Source organism: Monodon monoceros, unplaced genomic scaffold (genome assembly GCF_005190385.1).
Source record: "Monodon monoceros isolate NGI ecotype Baffin Bay Population unplaced genomic scaffold, NGI_Narwhal_1 Super_Scaffold_6, whole genome shotgun sequence".
Taxonomy (NCBI): Eukaryota; Metazoa; Chordata; class Mammalia; order Artiodactyla; family Monodontidae; genus Monodon; species Monodon monoceros.
Window position 1 is genome coordinate 15,021,200 of NW_021703783.1, and position 20,037 is coordinate 15,041,236.

The following is a 20,037-nucleotide window of genomic DNA, read 5'->3' on the forward strand; positions in this document are numbered from 1 at the left end:
GGCCCCGCGGAAACTCTGAGTCCTCGGCGGGTCGGGGCGGAGGCCGGGCAGGGACCAGCGGGGGCGCGGAATCCGCGGCCGGGGGTGGGGGGGAGGTGCCACCGCGTGCCGCCGCGCAGGCGCGCAGCCGTCTCCGCGTGAGTGCGCGCAGTCGCGCGCCTGTCCCCGCGCGGGCTCCGTAGCGCGTGTGCAGGCTGACGCAGCTCGCGGGCCCTCCTCCTGCTCTGCAGCGGCGTCGGCGGAGTTTTGGGCGTTCGGGAGGGGGCACGGGAGCGAGAGTCCAGAGAGGGAGGCGGCGGCGGCGGCGGGGAGGAGGAGGAGGAGGAGCAGACGCCGCCATGGCCGCCGCTATCACCGACATGGCCGACCTGGAGGAGCTCTCCCGCCTGAGCCCTCTGCCCCCCGGCAGCCCCGGCCCGGCGGCGCGGGGTCGGGCTGAGCCGCCAGAGGAGGAGGAGGAGGAAGAGGAGGAGGAAGAAGAGGCGGAGGCCGAGGCGGTGGCGGCGCTGCTGCTGAACGGCGGCGACGGCGGTGGGGGCGGTGGAGGCGGCGGCGGAGTGGGGGGCGGCGAGGCGGAGACGATGTCGGAGCCGAGCCCCGAGAGCGCCAGCCAGGCCGGGGAGGAGGAGGACGAGGAGGAGGACGAGGAGGAGGAGGACGAGAGCAGCAGCAGCGGCGGGGGCGAGGAGGAGAGCAGCGCCGAGAGCCTGGTGGGCAGCAGCGGCGGGAGCAGCAGCGACGAGACGCGCTCGCTGAGCCCCGGTGCCGCCAGCAGCAGCAGCGGGGATGGGGACGGCAAGGAGGGCCTGGAGGAGCCCAAGGGACCGCGGGGCAGCCAGGGAGGCGGCGGGGGCGGCAGCAGCAGCAGCAGCGTCGTTTCCAGCGGCGGCGATGAGGGCTACGGGACCGGGGGAGGCGGAAGCAGCGCGACCTCCGCGGGCCGGCGAGGCAGCTTGGAGATGTCGTCGGATGGGGAACCCCTGAGCCGCATGGACTCCGAGGACAGGTCAGTGCACGGAAGCGTCTCCCCTTCCCTTCCTCCTCTTGCGTTCCTAGGCCCCTCCGAGGGGCCCGAGGGGACTTTTTCCTGAGATCCCCCTGCTCCCCGAATCCTCGGCCCCTCCCCCCGGCTCTCAACTCGGAAACCTCTGCCGGCCGCCGCGCCCCTCTCGCTGCGGATAGCGGCTTCCAACTCTCAAACCCTTTTCCCCCCCAACTCTCCTTTCCCCGCCCTCTGCACTCCGTACGGACCGAAGGACGGCTCCAACTCGGAAACAATCCCCAAAGTAGGCCGAGATCCTGTGGCGGAGCCGAAGAGGGCCTTGATGTACGCACCTCGGTACACAAGGTTAGCTTCATCCAGCCGTGTTCGCGAATACTTGTCAGAACCGTAATTGACAAGTGTTTTCCAACATGGCTGGTTTCGCCTGGATGTAACAGAACTTCCTTGTTCAGGGAGGAGACCCCCAACCATCACTTTCCTTTGCTTAGAAAAGTGAAGACTATTCTTTTATATTTAATCAGCGCTTCCAGAATTCCTCATGTGTGGTCATTAACATGGTCTCCAAAGTGATTTTAGTAACTTCTATTTCGTTGGTGATCAAATTGGGGAGAAAGTTTTAAAAACGTATAAATCGTTGTGTAAAAGAATAATGAATTGGTGTCCTTTAAAATAACTTTGCGGAATCGAAGAGAGTTGGAATTGTAACAAAATGCAGTCTTAAGGTACAGCACGTTAGTATGCGTTTTAAAATCTTTATACAGTAATGCTTCAACGTGAGAGTCATAATTTTAGATGATAATATGTAAAGTCATGTTTTGGCGAGATCTCTGAAGGGATTAGTAGCATTTTTCTAAAGCTTCTTAGAAAGAATGTGGAGACTGACAAAAATGCGCTTCATTTTTTCAGGACATTAAGAAGTTTATTGTTATGGTATGTTTCAGTTGTTACTATCATTACTTTTGATCTCTGGAAAACTTCGTACTTTAATTGGCTTTTAATGTACTTTTTTAAAGAGAGAGAACCATGTCATGCGTATTATAATGCATCTAAAGTATATTAGTTATTTTGACCATCTGCTAATGTTTTGATGAGCAGTAGAATTTTTAACAATCTTTATTGACTTGGATTTAAAAGTTAAAGTATTCTAAAGTTCTAGGAATTCTATTGTTAACATAAAAATAAACACAATGGCTTATATTTAGTGTTATAAGGAATTCACAGCTCTAAATATTTTGAAAATATAGCATCAAATTCTGTTTGACATTTACTCTAATGTCTAGTTAAGGAAACATTTTGAGTGGGGTAAAGTAGAGAGTGCAAACCTTGGAAAAATTGTCCTGAACTATACAGGCATGGCAGGAATGAGAATGTCTTCAAGAAAATTAAAAATTGATGTGAACTGCACAATGAAGCATGTGTCATTTATCATTTTACTGTATACTCCTTCTTTGGTACCAGTAGATATTTGAAAGTTGACATTAATTTATACAGTCAGCATCTACCACAGTTGTTCCATGTACCTAGTATATACACATACACCCATAAAACACACTTGCCTAGCACTGCACGATTTAAATGCCTTAATCATTTCATTTCCACAACTCTGGCACAAGGTAGGTATTATTTTGACTTCCATTTAAGAGATGAAGAAGCAAGTTGAGTGTCTTACTCAAAACAATAAGTATAGAATGGAAGTGGTGGAGCTGGATCTGAACAAAGGTTCTCTGCTATTTCCACTTCACAAGAGTTAGAATAATTCACTTTAAATAGCTACAAGCAGGATGTGCCAGGTATTTGGCGTTTTGTTTTGTTTTGTTTTGTTTTAGTTAATATCTGTCTACTAGTCCTTTTAGGAGATAGTAATTGGCCAAGCAGTATTTCAGGAAGTGGAGTTTTGACTTCATTTTTATTAGATATTCACTTGAATATGTAATTTTTACATAATATTTCAGAGTAAGGAGTAAGATATTGGTGCCAAATAAGGTTAAAACCTGATAACCAAATGTACTTGCTTTTCTTGATGCTTAAACATTAGAGACTACAAAACAGTGTAATCATTTTACCATTACAGGGTAATAAATTTATCACTTGTATGAAAAAACCTTATGTGACTAGTGAAACTGGTTGTGGTCTTGATAATCTTAATTTTGAAACTCCCCCTTTTATGCCTTTGAGTTTTTTTTAAGAGTTATTTTAAATTTGCAGAGGATTCATAATTCTTATAAACTGTCCTGCAGATTACATCAATCTACGGATTTTATAGATTGATTTCACGGTAGGAAGTCTTTATATTTGTAACTGATGGGAGGATATCGTGGTTTTAAAGTGCTTTTTAGAAACATGAGGCATCCTATTGCAAGGATTTTATTATCATTAGAATTTACTCTTTCTATTAGAATGCCAGTTGAGTTTTTCTTTCAGTTTGAAATTAGTTTATACTTTTGAGTTTATCTAACATACTTTGTAAGTTGTTGAAATTATCTTAAATATTTTTAACTGTAAGTGCTCCGTTTTAAGAAAGAACTAACTTTAAAGATTTGGATATTAAAGCTTGTGATCCAAGGAGTCAGTTTACAAAACGTATTCGAAGTGTTGTGAAAGTGATTAATTTATAAAATGATTAAATCACACTTGGTACCAAAAACATTGTTTTTCCCAGGAAAAAGTTATTCAGAACCAGCCTAAATGTTTTGGTGTGTTTATTGTGGTAAAGTTAGAAAACCTTAAAGTTAATATGTAGTTTCCTTTTAGTTTGGTTATAAAGATAATGGGATTTTCTTTGAGGGGAATATTTAGCTGCATGAGGCCACTAAAAACTAGCTTTTATTTTATTTTACTTTGAATCTAAGCTTAAGTACCTTTTAAAAAGTTACCACCTTTTAAGTTAATTTCAGAGGCTAAGTTGACTTTTAAATAGAATTTTAGAATGCCACTATTTTTAGTGTAGAAATTAGTTCTACCTGTTGAATCAGATTATACATTAAAATACTCTTCAGTTGCTTATCTGTATAAGCGAATTGATAATAACAACCTCTGTTTTGTGGTTATTTGTCTCTATTACGATTCCCTCCTCCCATCTAGAATATAAGATACAACTTATTTTGAAAAAGCCACTTTTATCAGACTTTCTGGGTAAATCCAGGTGTCAGGTGAAGAGTGCGTGCATAAGGTTGGGGTGATAGGGAAGGGCATTTAGTATGAAACTTAATGATAAGCAAAGACTACAGGCCCTTACTGTTTTGTGGATTAAAATTTGGATTACCAACCTAATAGTTTGCAAACTTTGAGGTATAATTAAGGTTGTTTTGACACTGGGAAAACAGGGTTATGTTGTGCACTTTCCCAGTAATATGATTAGGAAGATCTTTTTCTAGTATGGAGGCTAAACTTTTAAATCGGGTTAATATTAGAAGGCTGCATGTTGAGGTTATCATCAAGACCTATTAAAGCTCTGTACGGTTGAGGCAATAAAATACTTTTATAAGAGGTAAGATTTTGCTCATACTTCATGATGGAACTGCTTTTCACCATTCACTTTTCAACTCTGAAGCAGCTGTTCATAGTCTCTCCAGAATCCCTGTTTTAAGCTACCTTTTAATTTTGACTAAATTTAGGGAAGAGCTTCTAACAGGTCTCAGTTGTCATTGATTACAGATTGTAATTCTCAGTTAAGAAAGGTATGGCTCTGTGCTAAAAAGTAAACAGCAATAAAACTACAGGTTTCAGGATTGAACTTATATGGAGAGATTCTAAGGGGTCATTTTACTTTTAAGAAACGTTGAGACTATTGCATTGGATCAGTTAGGAAATCTTGTGTGTAATCTAGTTTGTTACCAAGCATAGGTATTTACTGTGTGCAGGAAGGACTCTACTGGATATTGTGGGATACAGGAAGACAAAATGCTTCCCAGTTCATCCATCTTGCATATTGCTCTGAAACTTTTAATTCCAAAGTGTGGTTTTGCCATAATTCCTAGCACAAAACTTTATTGACTCTAAACAAAGTTAGAGATGTCACACCTTGCCTGTTGTATTAGCTATTTATTGCTGTGTAACAGATATATCCCCCAAATTTAGCAACTTAAAACAAACATTTGGTATCACATGTGGTTTCTGAAAGTCAAGAATGGAGAGGCTTAGCTCGGTGGTTCTGGCTCAGAGTCTGCTGTTGCAGCAAAAGTGTTGGCCAGCACTGCAGTCATCTGAAGGCTGGACTGGGGCTGGAAATCAGCTCACTTAATGTACCTTTTGGCAGGAGGCCTCAGTTACTCACCAGGTCAGTATCTCCATAAGGCTGTTTTTGTGTTCTTAGGACATAGCAACTAGTTTCCCCCAGAGCAAGTCATCTGAGAGAAAGAGAGCCAAGGGATTTTATGACCTAAATATACATGCTCACATATTCTTCATACATCTTCACTTAGCAGATACATTTTTCCTACTTTTCTTTTTATTCATACTGTGATATATAACAAATGCTTCAGATTTTTGTTGACTGAGACAACCTTTCAAAACCCATCAAAATGCCACAACAAATTCTTTCCTGGTCTTACTAAACTTGATTTTAATTTTTTCTTTTTAATTACTGTATTTGTATTTCTTCTTCATTTTTTCATCTCAATTTCTGGCTTTGTTATGTAGGGATGTAGAAATTGCAGTATAAAGAGCCTGTAATCAAGAGTCAAAGGGCAGGGGCTTCCCTGGTGGCGCAGTGGTTGAGAGTCCGCCTGCCGATGCAGGGGACTTGGGTTCATGCCCTGGTCCGGGAGGATCCCACATGCCGCGGAGCGGCTGGGCCCGTGAGCCATGGCCGCTGAGCCTGCGCGTCCGGAGTCTGTGCTCCGCAATGGGAGAGGCCACAGCAGTGAGAGGCCCGCGTACCGCAAAAAAAAAAAAAAAAAGTCAAAGGACACAATTCAGATTTTAGCATTGCTACTTACATTATGATTTTAAGTAATATCTCTCACCCTTAGTTCCTCAACTGCAAGACGACAGGGTTAGGTTTAACCATGAAGGTGTTTTAAGGTCCACGTGAACTTCTGTTAAGGAGCCCTGTGGACCGTTTGGAAGAATCCATGTTGTTCACAGCACTTGAATGCTTCATCCTTTTCGTTGTAGCATGGTAGTTTTGAGAGCAGGGATAGTTTAGCTCATTTAGATCTTTGTAGTGTCTAGCACAGTACCTGCATATGGTGAGTACTCAATTATTAGAATTAAATTGAAATACCTACAGTAGAATTTGTATAAAGAAGACTGTAAAGTGAGGGCCAGGAATTGGTGCCTTTGGCTGGATCACTGTATTTAGTATAGTGAGTTTAAGGCCAGCTTTTCTCTGGGGGTGTACTCTAGTAAGGCCTTTGAGGTCGTATACAAAATTTTATGTGGGCGTTTCTCTGAGAAGATGTCAGCAGTTTTTCTCAGAGTCTTAAAAGGGTTTGGTCTAGGGCTTCCCTGGTGGAGCAGTGGTTGGGAGTCCGCCTGCCGATTCAGGGGACACGTGCCCTGGTCCGGGAAGATCCCACATGCCACGGAGCGGCTGGGCCCGTGAGCCATGGCCGCTGAGCCTGCGCGTCCGGAGCCTGTGCTCCACAACAGGAGAGGCTGCAGTGGTGAGAGGCCCGCGTACCGCAAAAAAAAAAAAAAAAAAAAAGGGTTTGGTCTAAGTTAAGAACTACCAATTTAGAGGCGATCCAGAGGTGCATAATAAATACTTTTTAAATGATTGGACAACTTTGAAATTGTAAATTTCTGTAAAAAGCTTATTTTAAAAGTAAGCATAAGGATAGAAAATCTGAAGTGGATAGTCACCCGAGGGTTTGTTTTTTTTTAAAACCATTGTTTAGAAGCATTTATTGTAGAAAAATGCCCAACATTCTATCAAAGCTACATGGAAAATTTGAAGTTAAGAAGTATAGGGAGAGAAGTTGTTAAGAGTACAAGATGAGCCAGAATGTTTGGATTTGAATTCTGGCTCTCACTGAAGCTGGGTGACCGTGGGACAGTCATTTAAGTTATTTAATGTCTTTCTACTACTTCAGGTTTCTTATCTGCAGAAGGGGGACAGTAATAGTTCCTATCCTGTAAGATAGCTATGGGGATTACATGTACAGTATTTCGCACACAATTTACTAAGCATGTATTATGTGATAGGTATTTATTCCACAGATGTACATAGAACCCCCGTTATGTGCCAGGTACTATTCTAGGTGTTGGGTACACAACAGTGAGTAAAACAAAGCACCTGACGTCATGGGTGGGGGAGACAGACTGTGAACAAGAGCTGATAATAGTCAAGCTAGCACTGGTCTTTGGTTGAAGCAGTTTAAGATCTGAAATGCCAAAAGTACTGTACCAGCTGTTAAATGTGTGGCAAGTATCTGTAAATGAGTGCTGCAGAAACTTGCAAAAGGATACGCTATACCAAAATATTTCATTACAAAATCTACATTTTAATCATTTTCTTTAACATATATGGTTGACCTAAAAGGCCTCTTAATACCTTTTGTTTTTAATAGTTTTTCTTAATATGTAAGTAATGCTGCTGATCTATTACTAAAAGGTTTTGGGATATGTTTTCTAGTAATGGTAATGGATCTGCAGTTATCTAACCGCATATTGAGTTCATTTTTATGACTGATAGTATACATTTGTGAAAGTAATAGTGATATTGACCTTAGAACTAAACGGACAATTTTGGGCATGGATAGGAGATCAGGTAGATGTTTAGATGTTTAAAAAATCATCTTTGGGCTTCCCTGGTTGCACATTGGTTAAGAATCCGCCTGCCAGTGCAGGGGACACGGGTTCGATTCCTGATCTGGGAAGATCCCACATGCCGTGGAGCAACTAAGCCCGTGCACCACAACTACTGAGCCTGTGTGCCACAGCCTTGATTTCCGTGTGCCTAGAGCCCATGCTCCGCGACGAGAGAGGCCAACGTGGAGAAAAACCCGCACACCGCAACAAAGAGTAGCCCCTGCTTGCCGCAACTAGAAAAAAACCCGTGTGCAGCACCGAAGACCCAATGCAGCCAAAAATAAATAAATAAATTTATTTTTTAAAAAAGTCATTTTTGAGCATTTACTGATGGTTAGCATTTAACCCTGTTTAGTGATAAGAAAAATGTGCATCCCCAGATAGTTTTTAAAGAGAAGACTAAAAAGGTGATTCCATTGTTTTCTAGTTTTCCTGTAAATTGTTTGTGACACAGTACATTAAAATTAAAACTGTGGAGTATTATAGTCGATGACTAAAGTTTTGATGGGAGAGGGACTGGATTTTAGGGTTAGTTGAGTGATGAAAAGAAATTTCTAGGAAGCCGAAATGAAACATAGGAAGGAAAGAGCCTAGCATATTCAGAAAGCTTTCTGCCTAGATTAGAGGATCCACATTGGAATAGGGAAATAAGAATTAATGACTAAAATGTGACCTTTCATGCCAACACAAATTTGCCCATCTTCCTCTCTATAGGCTTGTGAATTGGATTCTTTGCCTCTCCCCAACTTCTGTGTTTGTAACTCCTAGTCATGATCAGGTCTTACCTTGAACATTTTCTCAGGCAAACTATCCCTGATTCTTTGTTGGACACATTGCTAGCCCTTCAAGTTCTGCATTGCCTTTATCACAGTTTGAGTAATTATTTACTGTTCATCTCTCTTCCTAGAATATGAGCTCCTTGAGAATAGGAACTACATCTGTTTTGAACATTGCACTGTCTGCAGTACCTGGCACAGTGCTTGACAATCATTTTAGGTATTTTAAAATATATTTTGAATGAATGATGAAACTTGTGTTACTGGAAAATTAATCGCATGTGGCAAAGGTAGAGAAGGAAAGCTTGGGAGCTGGGAGACCATTTAGGAGGTGGTAGGAGTAGTACAGGTGTGAAATAAGGAGACTCGAGCTGGGGTAGAAGTTGGGGAAAAAGTCATGCTTGGGAAACTGAATTAAAGGAAAGAAAAGCTAATTTCCTGAGTGATCAATAAGAGAAATAGTGTTACTATTTCTGAGTAAAAAGTTTTTTTCTTGAAGATTTAACTGGAACAGTACTTCACCATATTTTTCTAGACACATCTATCACTAAAACAGCTAAAGGAACATTGGGTAGTGAAAGGGCATGAACCTCTAAGTCAGAAAGACTTGGCGTTATAATTTAACTTTTCAGAAGTTGTTTCCTTACCTTTAAAATAGAAGTAGTATCTGTCTGTCTGTCTATGTATGGCTGCATTGGGTCTTTGTTGCTGCACGCGGGCTTTCTTGAGTTGCATCGAGCGGGGGGCTGCTCGTTGTTGCAATGCGCAGGCTTCTCATTGTGGTGGCTTCTCTTGTGGATCACGGGCTCTAGGCGCGCGGGCTTCAATAGTTGTGGCACGTGGGCTCTAGAGCGCAGGCTCAGTAGTTGTGGTGCACGGGCTTAGTTGCTCCATGGCATGTGGGATCTTCCCGGACCAGGGCTCGAACCCGTGTCCCCTGCATTGGCAGGCAGATTCTTACCCACTGTGCCACCAGGGAAGCCCTAGAAGAAGTATCTTAGTGTTATGGTTAAATGAGACGGAATATGTAAAGGGCCTAGGGCTGTAATTAATTCAGTGTCATTTATTTTCCCATTTTTCATGTGTAAAATGTGGGAAGAATACTTTATTGAGAATAATCAGTATTGTAGTACTGGCATTACTAGAGACTGCCTGCAGGATATTTGGCAAATCGTTTCATTTCTCTGAGCTGTAGATTGACTCTTTCTTTAAAGTGAGGGTTTTGGACTAAACAGTATAAAGAAATTTGGAGCTCAGATGTGATAAATCTGCTGTAGATTTGGCAAGTGCTCTAATGGAAGTCAGAAGATAAATATATGTATCATATCGTGAATCACATTCTTTTCCGTTCGCCAGCTTCTGTTTTTGTAACTCCTAATCACGATCAGGTCTTACCTTGAACATTTTCTCAGGCAGACTGTCCCCAGTTCTTTGTTAGGCTCATTGCCGCACTCAAGTTCTGCATTGACCCTATCACAATTTGAGTAAGTATTTACTGTTCATCTCTCTTGCTGGAATGTGTGCTCCCTGAGAATAGGAACCTATTCTGTATATGTGCTGTGTGTCTGTGTGTGTGTGTCTGTGTGTGTGTGTGTGTGTGTCTGTGTGTGTTTCCTATCCTTTAGACAAACCCAGAATATTGCAGGTGTGTCTTTGCTCGATCCAGGATCTCAAAGATACTTTAGGTTCTTCTGAGTTCAAAAATCACCATAATTCTAATTCATATTTATGGCGTTGCATTGAAATATCCATTTGTGTTTGTGTTTGTCTTCTCCAGGCTATAACATTTTTAAGATTAAAATCAGGCCCTATTTATACCTCCAGCACTTACCTGTAGCGCATTCACCTGTTATACTCTGTATATTCAGTAACTCTGTAATTGGTTGAATTCAGCTGAATGTGGATGTACCTGATACATATTTTTCTTTCTCACTGTTATTAGTGTGGCTTCATGAAGCAAGGAGTTGAACCATTCTATGCCTTATTTCTTCCCCCAGTTTTTTTAAGCAGCATATGTGAAAACAGTATTTGAAAAAAGTTGTGGTTATTTGAATAATTTTAAAAAAGCAGGATTCCCCAACTTATATTTTGTTTCTCAAGAAAAATATGTATTTACACACTGTTTTAGAAGAAAACCCACTATTGATTGTCTGGTTTGCTTAAGAATCTGAGACTTGAGCTTATTGAAAGGAGTCGGTGAAGTTCATCCACAGGACCAGTGAGGTGAGGAAGCACGCACAGAATGTCTCGTCTACAGTCACACAGCTCCTGGAGAATGTTGGCAGTCCTGGCTCTAGACGCGGTCTTAGCTACTACACTTACATTGCCTATAGGACTGTTGTAACAGCCTTGACCAAGGAAGTTTAATTAAAATATCAGTAGTTTACATTAGCGGCTGTTTTAATTTTCATCCTGTCTCTTTAGCAAAGAATAACTTAGGTGCTTGAGTTCATTTACATTTCTGGGCTTTATTCTCATTTGTAATTATATAGTTAGACTTTGTAACCTGGATTCCTCTTAAGACTATGAAATACGGAAGTTAATTTTTTAAAGTATTATAGTTATTCAGTCTTTAGGGGAATAGAGAGTCTTTATTGACATTTTATTTCTTTAATTTTGATGCTTTTCAAAGCCCTTGACTTGTTTTCTGGTTTTCATTTGTATTTTGAGTTTCTAGAAAGATAAAGTGTTATCAATTAGAGAAAACACAGATTTCAGAAGGGTATTAGTATTTCTTAGTAAATACACTTACTAGTTCATTTCTAAACTATAAAATTTTTGTCATTACAAAATTATGAATATATAAATACTTGTTAAAGTACTGAGGGTGAGATTAATGAGCAATAGCCTTTCTAGTGATTTACATTCCTGTTGGCAGTCATTTGAACTTGTCTTCTGAGGTGTTGAACTCTACTGTAGTTATTCTTGTCAGATATGGGTACACTGAAATGATCCGATAAAATCATTTTTATGATTTAACACTAACTTAAAAAAACACGAAATGAATATGTGATTGCTTCTGTATAAAATGGGTATTGTTTTTCATAGCAGATTTTTTAATATACCATCATTGTGTATAGACATTTTTCTGGAAACCTTTTTAAGACGGTAAAAGATGACTCCTTATAGTGTAGTTTTACTGAAATAGAATGTTTCTAGTATTACAATCTTTTTGAAGATAATTGCTTGCTGATCTCTTAAGCTGGATGAAAAATGTGGGTGGAGTAATCTTAAAGGGCATAGACTAGAGATGAGAAACAAATTGAAAATAATGTGCGCAGTGCGTAGTGGTGATAGAAGAATGTAACGTACTTGTTTTCCATGAACTATATTTCATCATTGTTGCATAAAGTCCCTTTTGGCCAATTTGGTGAATACTGCTGGGTCTTGGGGAAAAATCCTTTGTCTTTATTCAGAGAAATAATTGTAGGGATAGAGAGTAGTCTTTTTCTTGATTAGAAAAATCCATTTAGCTTTTTAAATTACAGTGATAATAGCTTATAATTACAGTAACAATAGTAATAATAATATCTTGGTGTTGGCTAATGATTTTTACTGTGCCTCCAATTAATTTTAATGATTATCTCAGTGTGACAAAGCCATATATTTTACTTGCCTTAAAAAGCCTACTTAAATTTGTCACTGAAAACTATATGAGCATTTACTGTGTGCAAGGCACTAGCTAGGTTTAGGAGTTTACTCTGAGTAAGAGGTTTATAGGTGACTCACAGTACAGATCAACCAGATCATAAAGAAGCAGAATTCCTTCCACCTTAGGTGGGTAGGAAAGACCTTAGGCAAGTTTGACCTGAACATATATATAGCACATACAATAAATTAGGCACTTATCTTTCCTTTTTTTTCTCCTAATTGTTTCTGAGTTTAAAGCTCTGAAAGCCTATAGCACCACAGCAGTTTGAAAGACCAAACCAGGCAGCCTTACAGAAATCAGATGTGGTCTAAATTCCTTAATCCCAGTTAACACCAATCTCATAACTTACTCTTTGTTTTTGATAAATAAAAACTAAAGTGTCCCCTCATTGTTCCTGGAGTATTCTGGAGTTGGATTTTACACTGACATTGTTTGTCTCATAATCTGGTTCAGTGGCCTAAGTTCTAAATTTGGAACAAGTTCTACCTGAGAATAGTGTTGCTTTGTATGACTGACCTTGAATTAATTTTTTTCATGGAGCTAATTGACTTGTAGAAATCAAATTTAATAGTTTATCTTGTAAAACCATCCGACTCGTCTGTTCAAATGAGTCACATTACACGTAATGCTAAATATCTTTTGTGTGTGTGTGCTGTAGATGTACAAAAGCAAAGGAACAGCTTCTTGTGTGTGCACACCAGATGAAACCGTCACGTTATCTTGATATGTAATATAGGCAGCATTTCAGTATTTCTTAAATCAGTAATGTACTCATTTTTCTTTTGTATAAATGTGGCAAATAGATTGTTTGGCATTGATGTTTTGTACTTGTGTGACTGGGCAAGTCACATAATTTTTGTGTTTTTGTCCCTTTTATCTGCTCAGTCTCTTTTATCTGTAAGATGAGGTTACTAATACTTGAGTATTAGTAAATAATGAGTAATTACCTCATTTGTTTGCTGTAAGCGTTACATGAGTTAATTCACATCAGGCATTGTTCCGGTTATTATGACTGCGTGGCAATCGACTCCCAACATTTAGTAGTTTAAAACATTATTTTGCTTACAAATCTACAGTCCGAGCAGGGCTTGGCAGCTTGGAGCAGTGTAAAGTCTGGGGACTGCAGTCACCAGAAAGCTCGCTTGCTCACGAAGCTGTCACGTGTGTGGTGCCTGGGCTGAGAAGACTCAAACAGCTGGGAGCTAGAACAGCTGGGGCTCCTGGCATCTCTCTCTAGCTCTGTGTACTTTCTTCACAGGATCTTTTTAGCACAGTGGCTTCAGGGGAGCCAGATTTCTTTATAGGGTAAGTAAGTAGTTCAGGGCTCCCAAGCTGTATGTCCCAGGAGAGACAGGCCGAGCTGTATTGCCTTTGATGACCCAGCTGTGGAAGTTCTGGCAGTGTCACTTCTGCAAGAGTTTTAGGACTGCTCAGATTCAAGGGGAGGTAGTATAGATCCCTCACTTCTTGATGCCAAGCTGTAAGAAGAGGATGTGGGAAGCTGTGTGTATGGGGGTGGCTGTCTTTGGAAAATACAGTCTGACACAAGCGCAAAGAACAATGCAGGGCATATAGCAAACAGTACTTGTTAGCTGTTGTGATAAAGAATGGGAAGTCAGATTTAAAAACAGCACCTTACTTTTGTGATACAAATTTTGATATAGTAAGTTACATAATCCCTTTTTTCCTTAGGATAAAGTCATAAGATGTAACAGGCAGGCAGTTCATAGTTTTCTTGAAGTATCTGTTTCTTCTTTTAACGGATTCAGTTTTAGCTTTTAATTCCTTTGTCAATGCCTAGAATAAGGAGCAGGGCACAAAATCATGGTCTCTTCCAACAAAAGGAGGCGAGGACTGGTACGGATAATTGAAGTAGAGAGTTCACTCAAAGTTGTATCATATCAGGCATACAACTTCAGATTTCTCAGAAATATAGGATTGCCACTGGTTGACCAGCAACTGGCACAATTTGACATCAATAAGGGCTTAACGTCTCCACAAAAATGCCTTAGTCTGCCTATGATAGAATATGGTCTTTGTTTTAATTAATTGAATTAATTAGATTCAGTTTTTTGAATTAAAAAATATAGGATTGTCTTACATGTTCTGTACTGTTCTGGATTTTAATAATTTTGATTACAGGTATGGGAGAGACACAGTAATCTTTCTAGTATTGAGTGGCAGTTTTATTATAAATGAAAGGAACATCACCTTTTAACCAAATAATAGCTTACCTTGTTATATGATTAGATAAGGAATCCCGTGTGTGTGGTTATGTTTATCTACAATTTGATAAGTATTTTGAAAACTATATAGTATACTTGTATCTATCCAAAGTTTATTACCAGTTACAAAATAAAGCTAAGTTTATAACGCTTGACCCTGTTAAGTGTTCCTTACTTAGACCAGTAGAATTTTTGTCTCCCTGTACCTCGTTGCACTTTCTTCAGTCCATATGGGGAACCATGTTCCATTCTTAAAAAGTTAGAATGAGAGAATGTTTATTTTATAATAATTCAGATACAGTCTATGAACTGAAGGTTTCCTAAAGATTATGTGTTTTTCACTGATAGAACAAAAATAAAACAGCCTTGGGGAATTCCCTGGCAGTCCCGTGGTTAGAGTTCCTTTCTTCCATTGCAGGGGGCACGGGTTCGATCCCTGGTTGGGGAACTAAGATCCTGCATGCCGCGTGGTGCAGCCAAAACAAAACAAAACAGAAACAGCCTCGATCCTTTAGAGATTAAGGGGGTTCTTTTGTGGAACTTCAATCAGTAACTTCCAGATCCTGAAGAGAGTTTCTAGATGCCTTGATCATTCTGTTTTCCTATTACATTTTTAAAGTTTATGGCACTTAATCTGTACATAATAGAGCTCAGTGGTTTCTAACCTTTTAATATAAAAGTTAGTAGTTTGACAATTTCGAGGTCTGTTACGAATTTTTATGTGGAACCCCAATGTATAAGATACATTAAAATGATATTTTATGAGTATTTTTTTTTTGTAAGTTAAAAAAGTTAACAATTTGTCAGGTCAATCAGAACAGGAAGTTTTTTTGAGATGAACTTAAATTTCATGTGAGGTTTGTGGATGATACAAGTTTATGTCAGTATTAGCATCCAGTTTTTTTCTTACTCTATTTTGGCTGCTTAATCTTGAAGATGTGACTTGTGGACATGGGCAGCTTGTCTGTAGTCTCCATATACACTTTAATTCTCCTGGCCAAGAGCTATGAAAGGGGATTACCAGTATGGAAACCTTGTTTGGAATACGCCATTACTCAGTGGTTGGTCTTAATTGTCTTTACTTCATATCACAAATGCAACAGTGACCAGAATCTTTTTTTTTTTTTTTAATACAGCAGGTTCTTATTAGTTATCTATTTTATAAATATTAGTGTATGTATATATGTCAGTCCCAAAGTGACTAGAATCTTAAAGTCAAGCAATAAAACTCTTAATATCGTTTCATGTCAGCTCTTTGATTTGTTACCAGCTACCTGGCTAGTCCCCTAGCAGAAGAGAGCATTCAGCAAGTAACTGTGAGTCTTTTTGGAAGGCATTTAATTGGATAAAGCATAAGATATGGGATTTGCAGACCTAATTTTTATATGAATGGACAAGTGGAGGCCTAAGTTAGGGTTGGAGAAGCACCAGTGCAGAGCTGCAGCTTTGCTAATTAATGACATATTTATAGGAAATTCTGAAATTCTTATATTTTAGTTTTTTGATGACAAGAGTAAATTATATTTGATTTCACATTATACACTTGTATCCCCTTCAGGTCCCTGTCCTCAGTCCTCCTTTAAAGTTACACATTCAGTAGCCTAGAAAGAGAAAGACTCAAAGTTACCAAGGAAAATTCATACTCCAAATGAGTTTCCTCACAGATAACTGAAAAGTAGATTGCAGATAAGGCTGCCCCTACCTGTTTGACCTCAAACTGAATTTCAGATTCAGCATTTAACCTTAGAATAAAATAAAAATATTCCAGGTCAGAAACATACTCTTTCCAATCTATTTCAGAGAGACCTTTAAGCCTTGCTTTAAATATAGTCTAGATCAGTGGTTCTCAAACATTTTGCTTATAAGGACACCTTTGCTTTCTTAAGTATTGAGGAATACGAACTATATCTCAGTAAAGCTGTTAAAAAAGTTAACTAAAGGGCTTTCCTGGTGGCGCAGTGGATAAGAATCCGCCTGCCAATGCAGGGGACACGGGTTCAAGCCCTGGTCCGGGAAGATCCCACATGCTGCAGAGCAACTAAGCCCGTGTGCCACAACTACTGAAGCCCGCACGCCTAGAACCCGTGCTCCACAACAAGAGAAGCCACCGCAATGAGAAGACCGTGCACTGCAATGAAGAGCAGCCCCCGCTCACCGCAACTAGAGAAAGCCGACGCGCAGCAACGAAGACCCAACGCAGCCAAAAATAAAATAAATAAATTTATTAAAAAAAAAAGTTACTGAAGAAACCATAGAGCTTGTTTATGGACGTTACATTTATCACTGTTACAGGATCAAAATTCAAAACTGAGAACATTAAAAACATTTATTTAATCTAAAAATAAACCAATTATATGTAACAGGAAGTTTGGTTTTTGTTTTTTTTTTTGGCTGCGTTGTGTCGTCTTTGCTGTGTGCCGGCTTTCTAGTTGCGGTGAGCGGGGACTACTCTTCGTTGTGATGTGCAGGCTTTAGTAGTTATGGTGTGCGGGCTCAGCAGTTGTGGCTCGTGAGCTTTAGAACTCAGGCTCAGTAGTTGTGGAGCATGGGCTTAGTTGCTCCATGGCATGTGGGATCTTCCAGAACCAGGGATCGAACCCATGTCCCCTGCATTGGCAGGCGGATTCTTAACCACTGTGCCACCAGGGAAGTCCCAGGAAGTTTTTTTAAATGCAAAATAACTTTTTCAGTTAAAAAAAAAATAGAAGAGTGACATTGTTTTATATTTAATGTTTGGCTTAACAACTAGTTTCTCATATCTGCTTCTGCATTCAGCCTGGTGCAATGAATTGATTTGGCTGAGCCATATGAAGAAAATCTGGCCTCGGGCACATATTTAGTTGGAAAAGGAAGGAGTATTTTAATATACTTTTTAAGTTAATTGTGTGGCTATTTGATAATATACCAAAACTTGACAAGTGATAGTCTTTTTAAGATTATTTGCAGTGTGGAATCTGAAGCCATGTCAGCAAACTTTTCTTACTGCTACATCAAGACCATGGTCTCTTCCTTCTCTATCATAACATAGCATCCATGTTTTGCTTCCTCTGCTCCTGTATCTTGTCATTTAGCAAGCTGATCTTGTCAGTGTTGATAGCCCTATTGACAGTGGTCACATCCACCAAACATATGTTTTGCTTGGAAGTAATTTGAGTTATCAGAAAAGGGCTATTCTTGTATGTATGTGTGAACTGGCCCTTGAATTCTCAAGGGAAACCATTTTCATAAAATCCATGTAGTTACTCTAGACGTTAGGGTCTGCCTCTGACAGATAGTTTCTTAACAAGGCCCATGGAAAAGAGGAAAAAGGGAACGTTGTTATGTTAAAAATGTCTTACATCCTTCCCTAAATATTGCATAGGAATCTCTAACAATGTGTGTGTGGTTTTTTGTTTTTTTTTAAACCTACGGATTTTCTGTCATCGTGTGTGTGTGTGTGTGTGTGTATGTGTATGTGCACACACGTGGTTGCTTTAGCTTACTATTCTACAATATGAGACAATTCCTTAGATAGTCTGGTCAGTTTCAGTTGGGTAATAATAATGAAAGAGATCTTTTTAGAGTCTTGCTACTTAGAATGTTGTAGCAGCAGCATCAACAAGTAGGCTCTTGCTAAAAATACAGTATGTCAAGTCTTATCCCTAAACCTCCAGATCAGAATCTGCGATTAATAAGATCACAGATGTTCATACACATATTAGTTTGAACAGCACTGCTTTAAATTATTGAAACTATCTGAATAGAGTGAGTGCTTTTTCTGGCTTAGGTTTTCTTAAAAATACCAGGCTGCTTTTGTTCACATTTTACAGAATCAGTAAGTTCATTGGGAAGAGAACTAACTGAATGAACAATCTTAATATATGCTTGAACCTAGACCCAAGGTCAGGTGGAATGTCACCTTTTAGTTCTGAGCATCTTGTTATCCTACTATTATAGGAAGAAGGACTTTCTATGAAATCTGTATCTATCTCAGGGTCCTGTCAAAATCAGAAATTGCTTGTAACTCGTCTCCGGTGCTCTCCTGCATCAGGACTGTTGCCTTTATCAGTCTTAAGACTGGAGAGAACCACTGATTCCGGCATGGATCTGGGGCCAAAAGGTAGCCTGGAGGTTTAGGATTAGACACTTTGTAGAAGTTGGAGGAGTCAAGAAGGGATCATGAGGCAGGACTCCAGTTTGCCCTGCTGGGCTCTGGGAGGCTCTGTGGGGATGCTGTCCAATTGTGGAGTGTCCCTTGTGTCTTCCAGGGTAGGGTACCTGCCCTTTATCTCCTGTGCCATTGCATTTGCAGCTTGTTGCCAATGGTAGACAAATTTCATGTCCTTTAACACCTGCATTATGTTCTCCTTTTATGAGGATCCATACCCAGATGAAGTACTATTTTTCAAGTGAATAATACTGCACGTAGACAATATTGCACTTAAAATTGTTAATATTTTGTTTGCCTTTGGAGTTAATTAGTATGGTTTACGAAAGTATGAACTTTACAGTTGAAATGTTTTAGTATATATAAAGCAAGTGATAAGGAAAATAGGTAACCATTTGGCAGATAAGGGCCTCATGAGACTTGAAATTTCTAGTGCTCAAGTAAAAACTTGTATTTCAGTATATACTGTACTTACAGTTTATTCCTGGAAAAACAAACAGTATATAAGTATATTTTCAGGTTTTCAAGAATTGATTCACTTTGGAGAGTTTTCTTGAGATTACAAAGTTTCAGGATGAAGTTTTAAAGTTGCAGTTTTAAAAAAAAAATAAAGTTGCAGTTTAGAATCTATGTATTGACTGGTAGATAGGTAGCCAGATGGACTTAAATACGTGAATATCCTTCAGAGGGAAATCTGAGATATTTTCCACATCTGAAACATCCTACAAAAACATTTTCGTTATCTTTGTAAAATGGGTGCATTTGACGTTAGACACAAGTCATTATTAAGCTTATTTAAAAAGTTCAGTTTAATTCTTGGGTGTGAACAAATAAGGTTGGAGTGGTTACAGGTGAATGTTCTTGTTTTTAGAAGGCATGTGCTGAAATAATTGTGGTTGAAGTATTATGTTTGCAACCTGCATATGATTGAGAAAAACAAATTATAGCAATATAGCAAACAGGACAGGGACTTTCCTGGTGGTCTGGTGGTTAACACTCTGCACTTCCAATGCAGCGGGTGAGGGTTCGATCCCTGGTTGGGGAGCTAAGATCCCACATGCCACGCAGCATGGCCAAAAAGACCCCAAAAAACGAAAAAACAAAAAACAGCACAAAGTGTTAATTGTTGAGTTCAGATTTAATTATTTTTATTAAGATATAGTTGATGGTACAATATTATATACATTTTCAGGTGTACAGCATAGTGATTCACAACTTTTAAAGGTTGTATTCCATTTACTAGTTATTATAAAATATTGGCAATATTCCCTGTGTTGTACAATATATCCTTGTTTATCCTAGCTTATTTATGTTATATATAGTAGTTGGCACCTCTTAATCCCCTGCCCCTGTGTTGCTCCTCTCCACTTCCTGCCTCCCTACTGGTAACCACTAGCTTGTTGTCTATATCTGAGTTCAGGTTTAGATATATTTTTCTGTGTTTTTGAAATTTTTTATAATAAAAGCTTGGGGGTAGGGAA

General features: G+C 39.7%; 1 protein-coding gene across 3 annotated transcripts in view; it reads left to right on the forward strand.

The window, feature by feature from the left end:
- Positions 1 to 240: 240 nt before the first annotated feature.
- AEBP2 (AE binding protein 2) overlaps positions 241 to 20,037 on the forward strand; it is a 72,387-nt gene continuing 52,590 nt past the window's right edge. For all 3 annotated transcript variants that reach the window (XR_003791096.1, XM_029205287.1, XM_029205288.1), the window contains exon 1: positions 241 to 1,006. Coding sequence is in view for 2 of the 3 variants with exons in the window: in XM_029205287.1 (XP_029061120.1) it covers positions 339 to 1,006 (668 nt within the window). In the remaining variant the exon portion in view is untranslated. The remainder of the gene's footprint in view (positions 1,007 to 20,037) is intronic.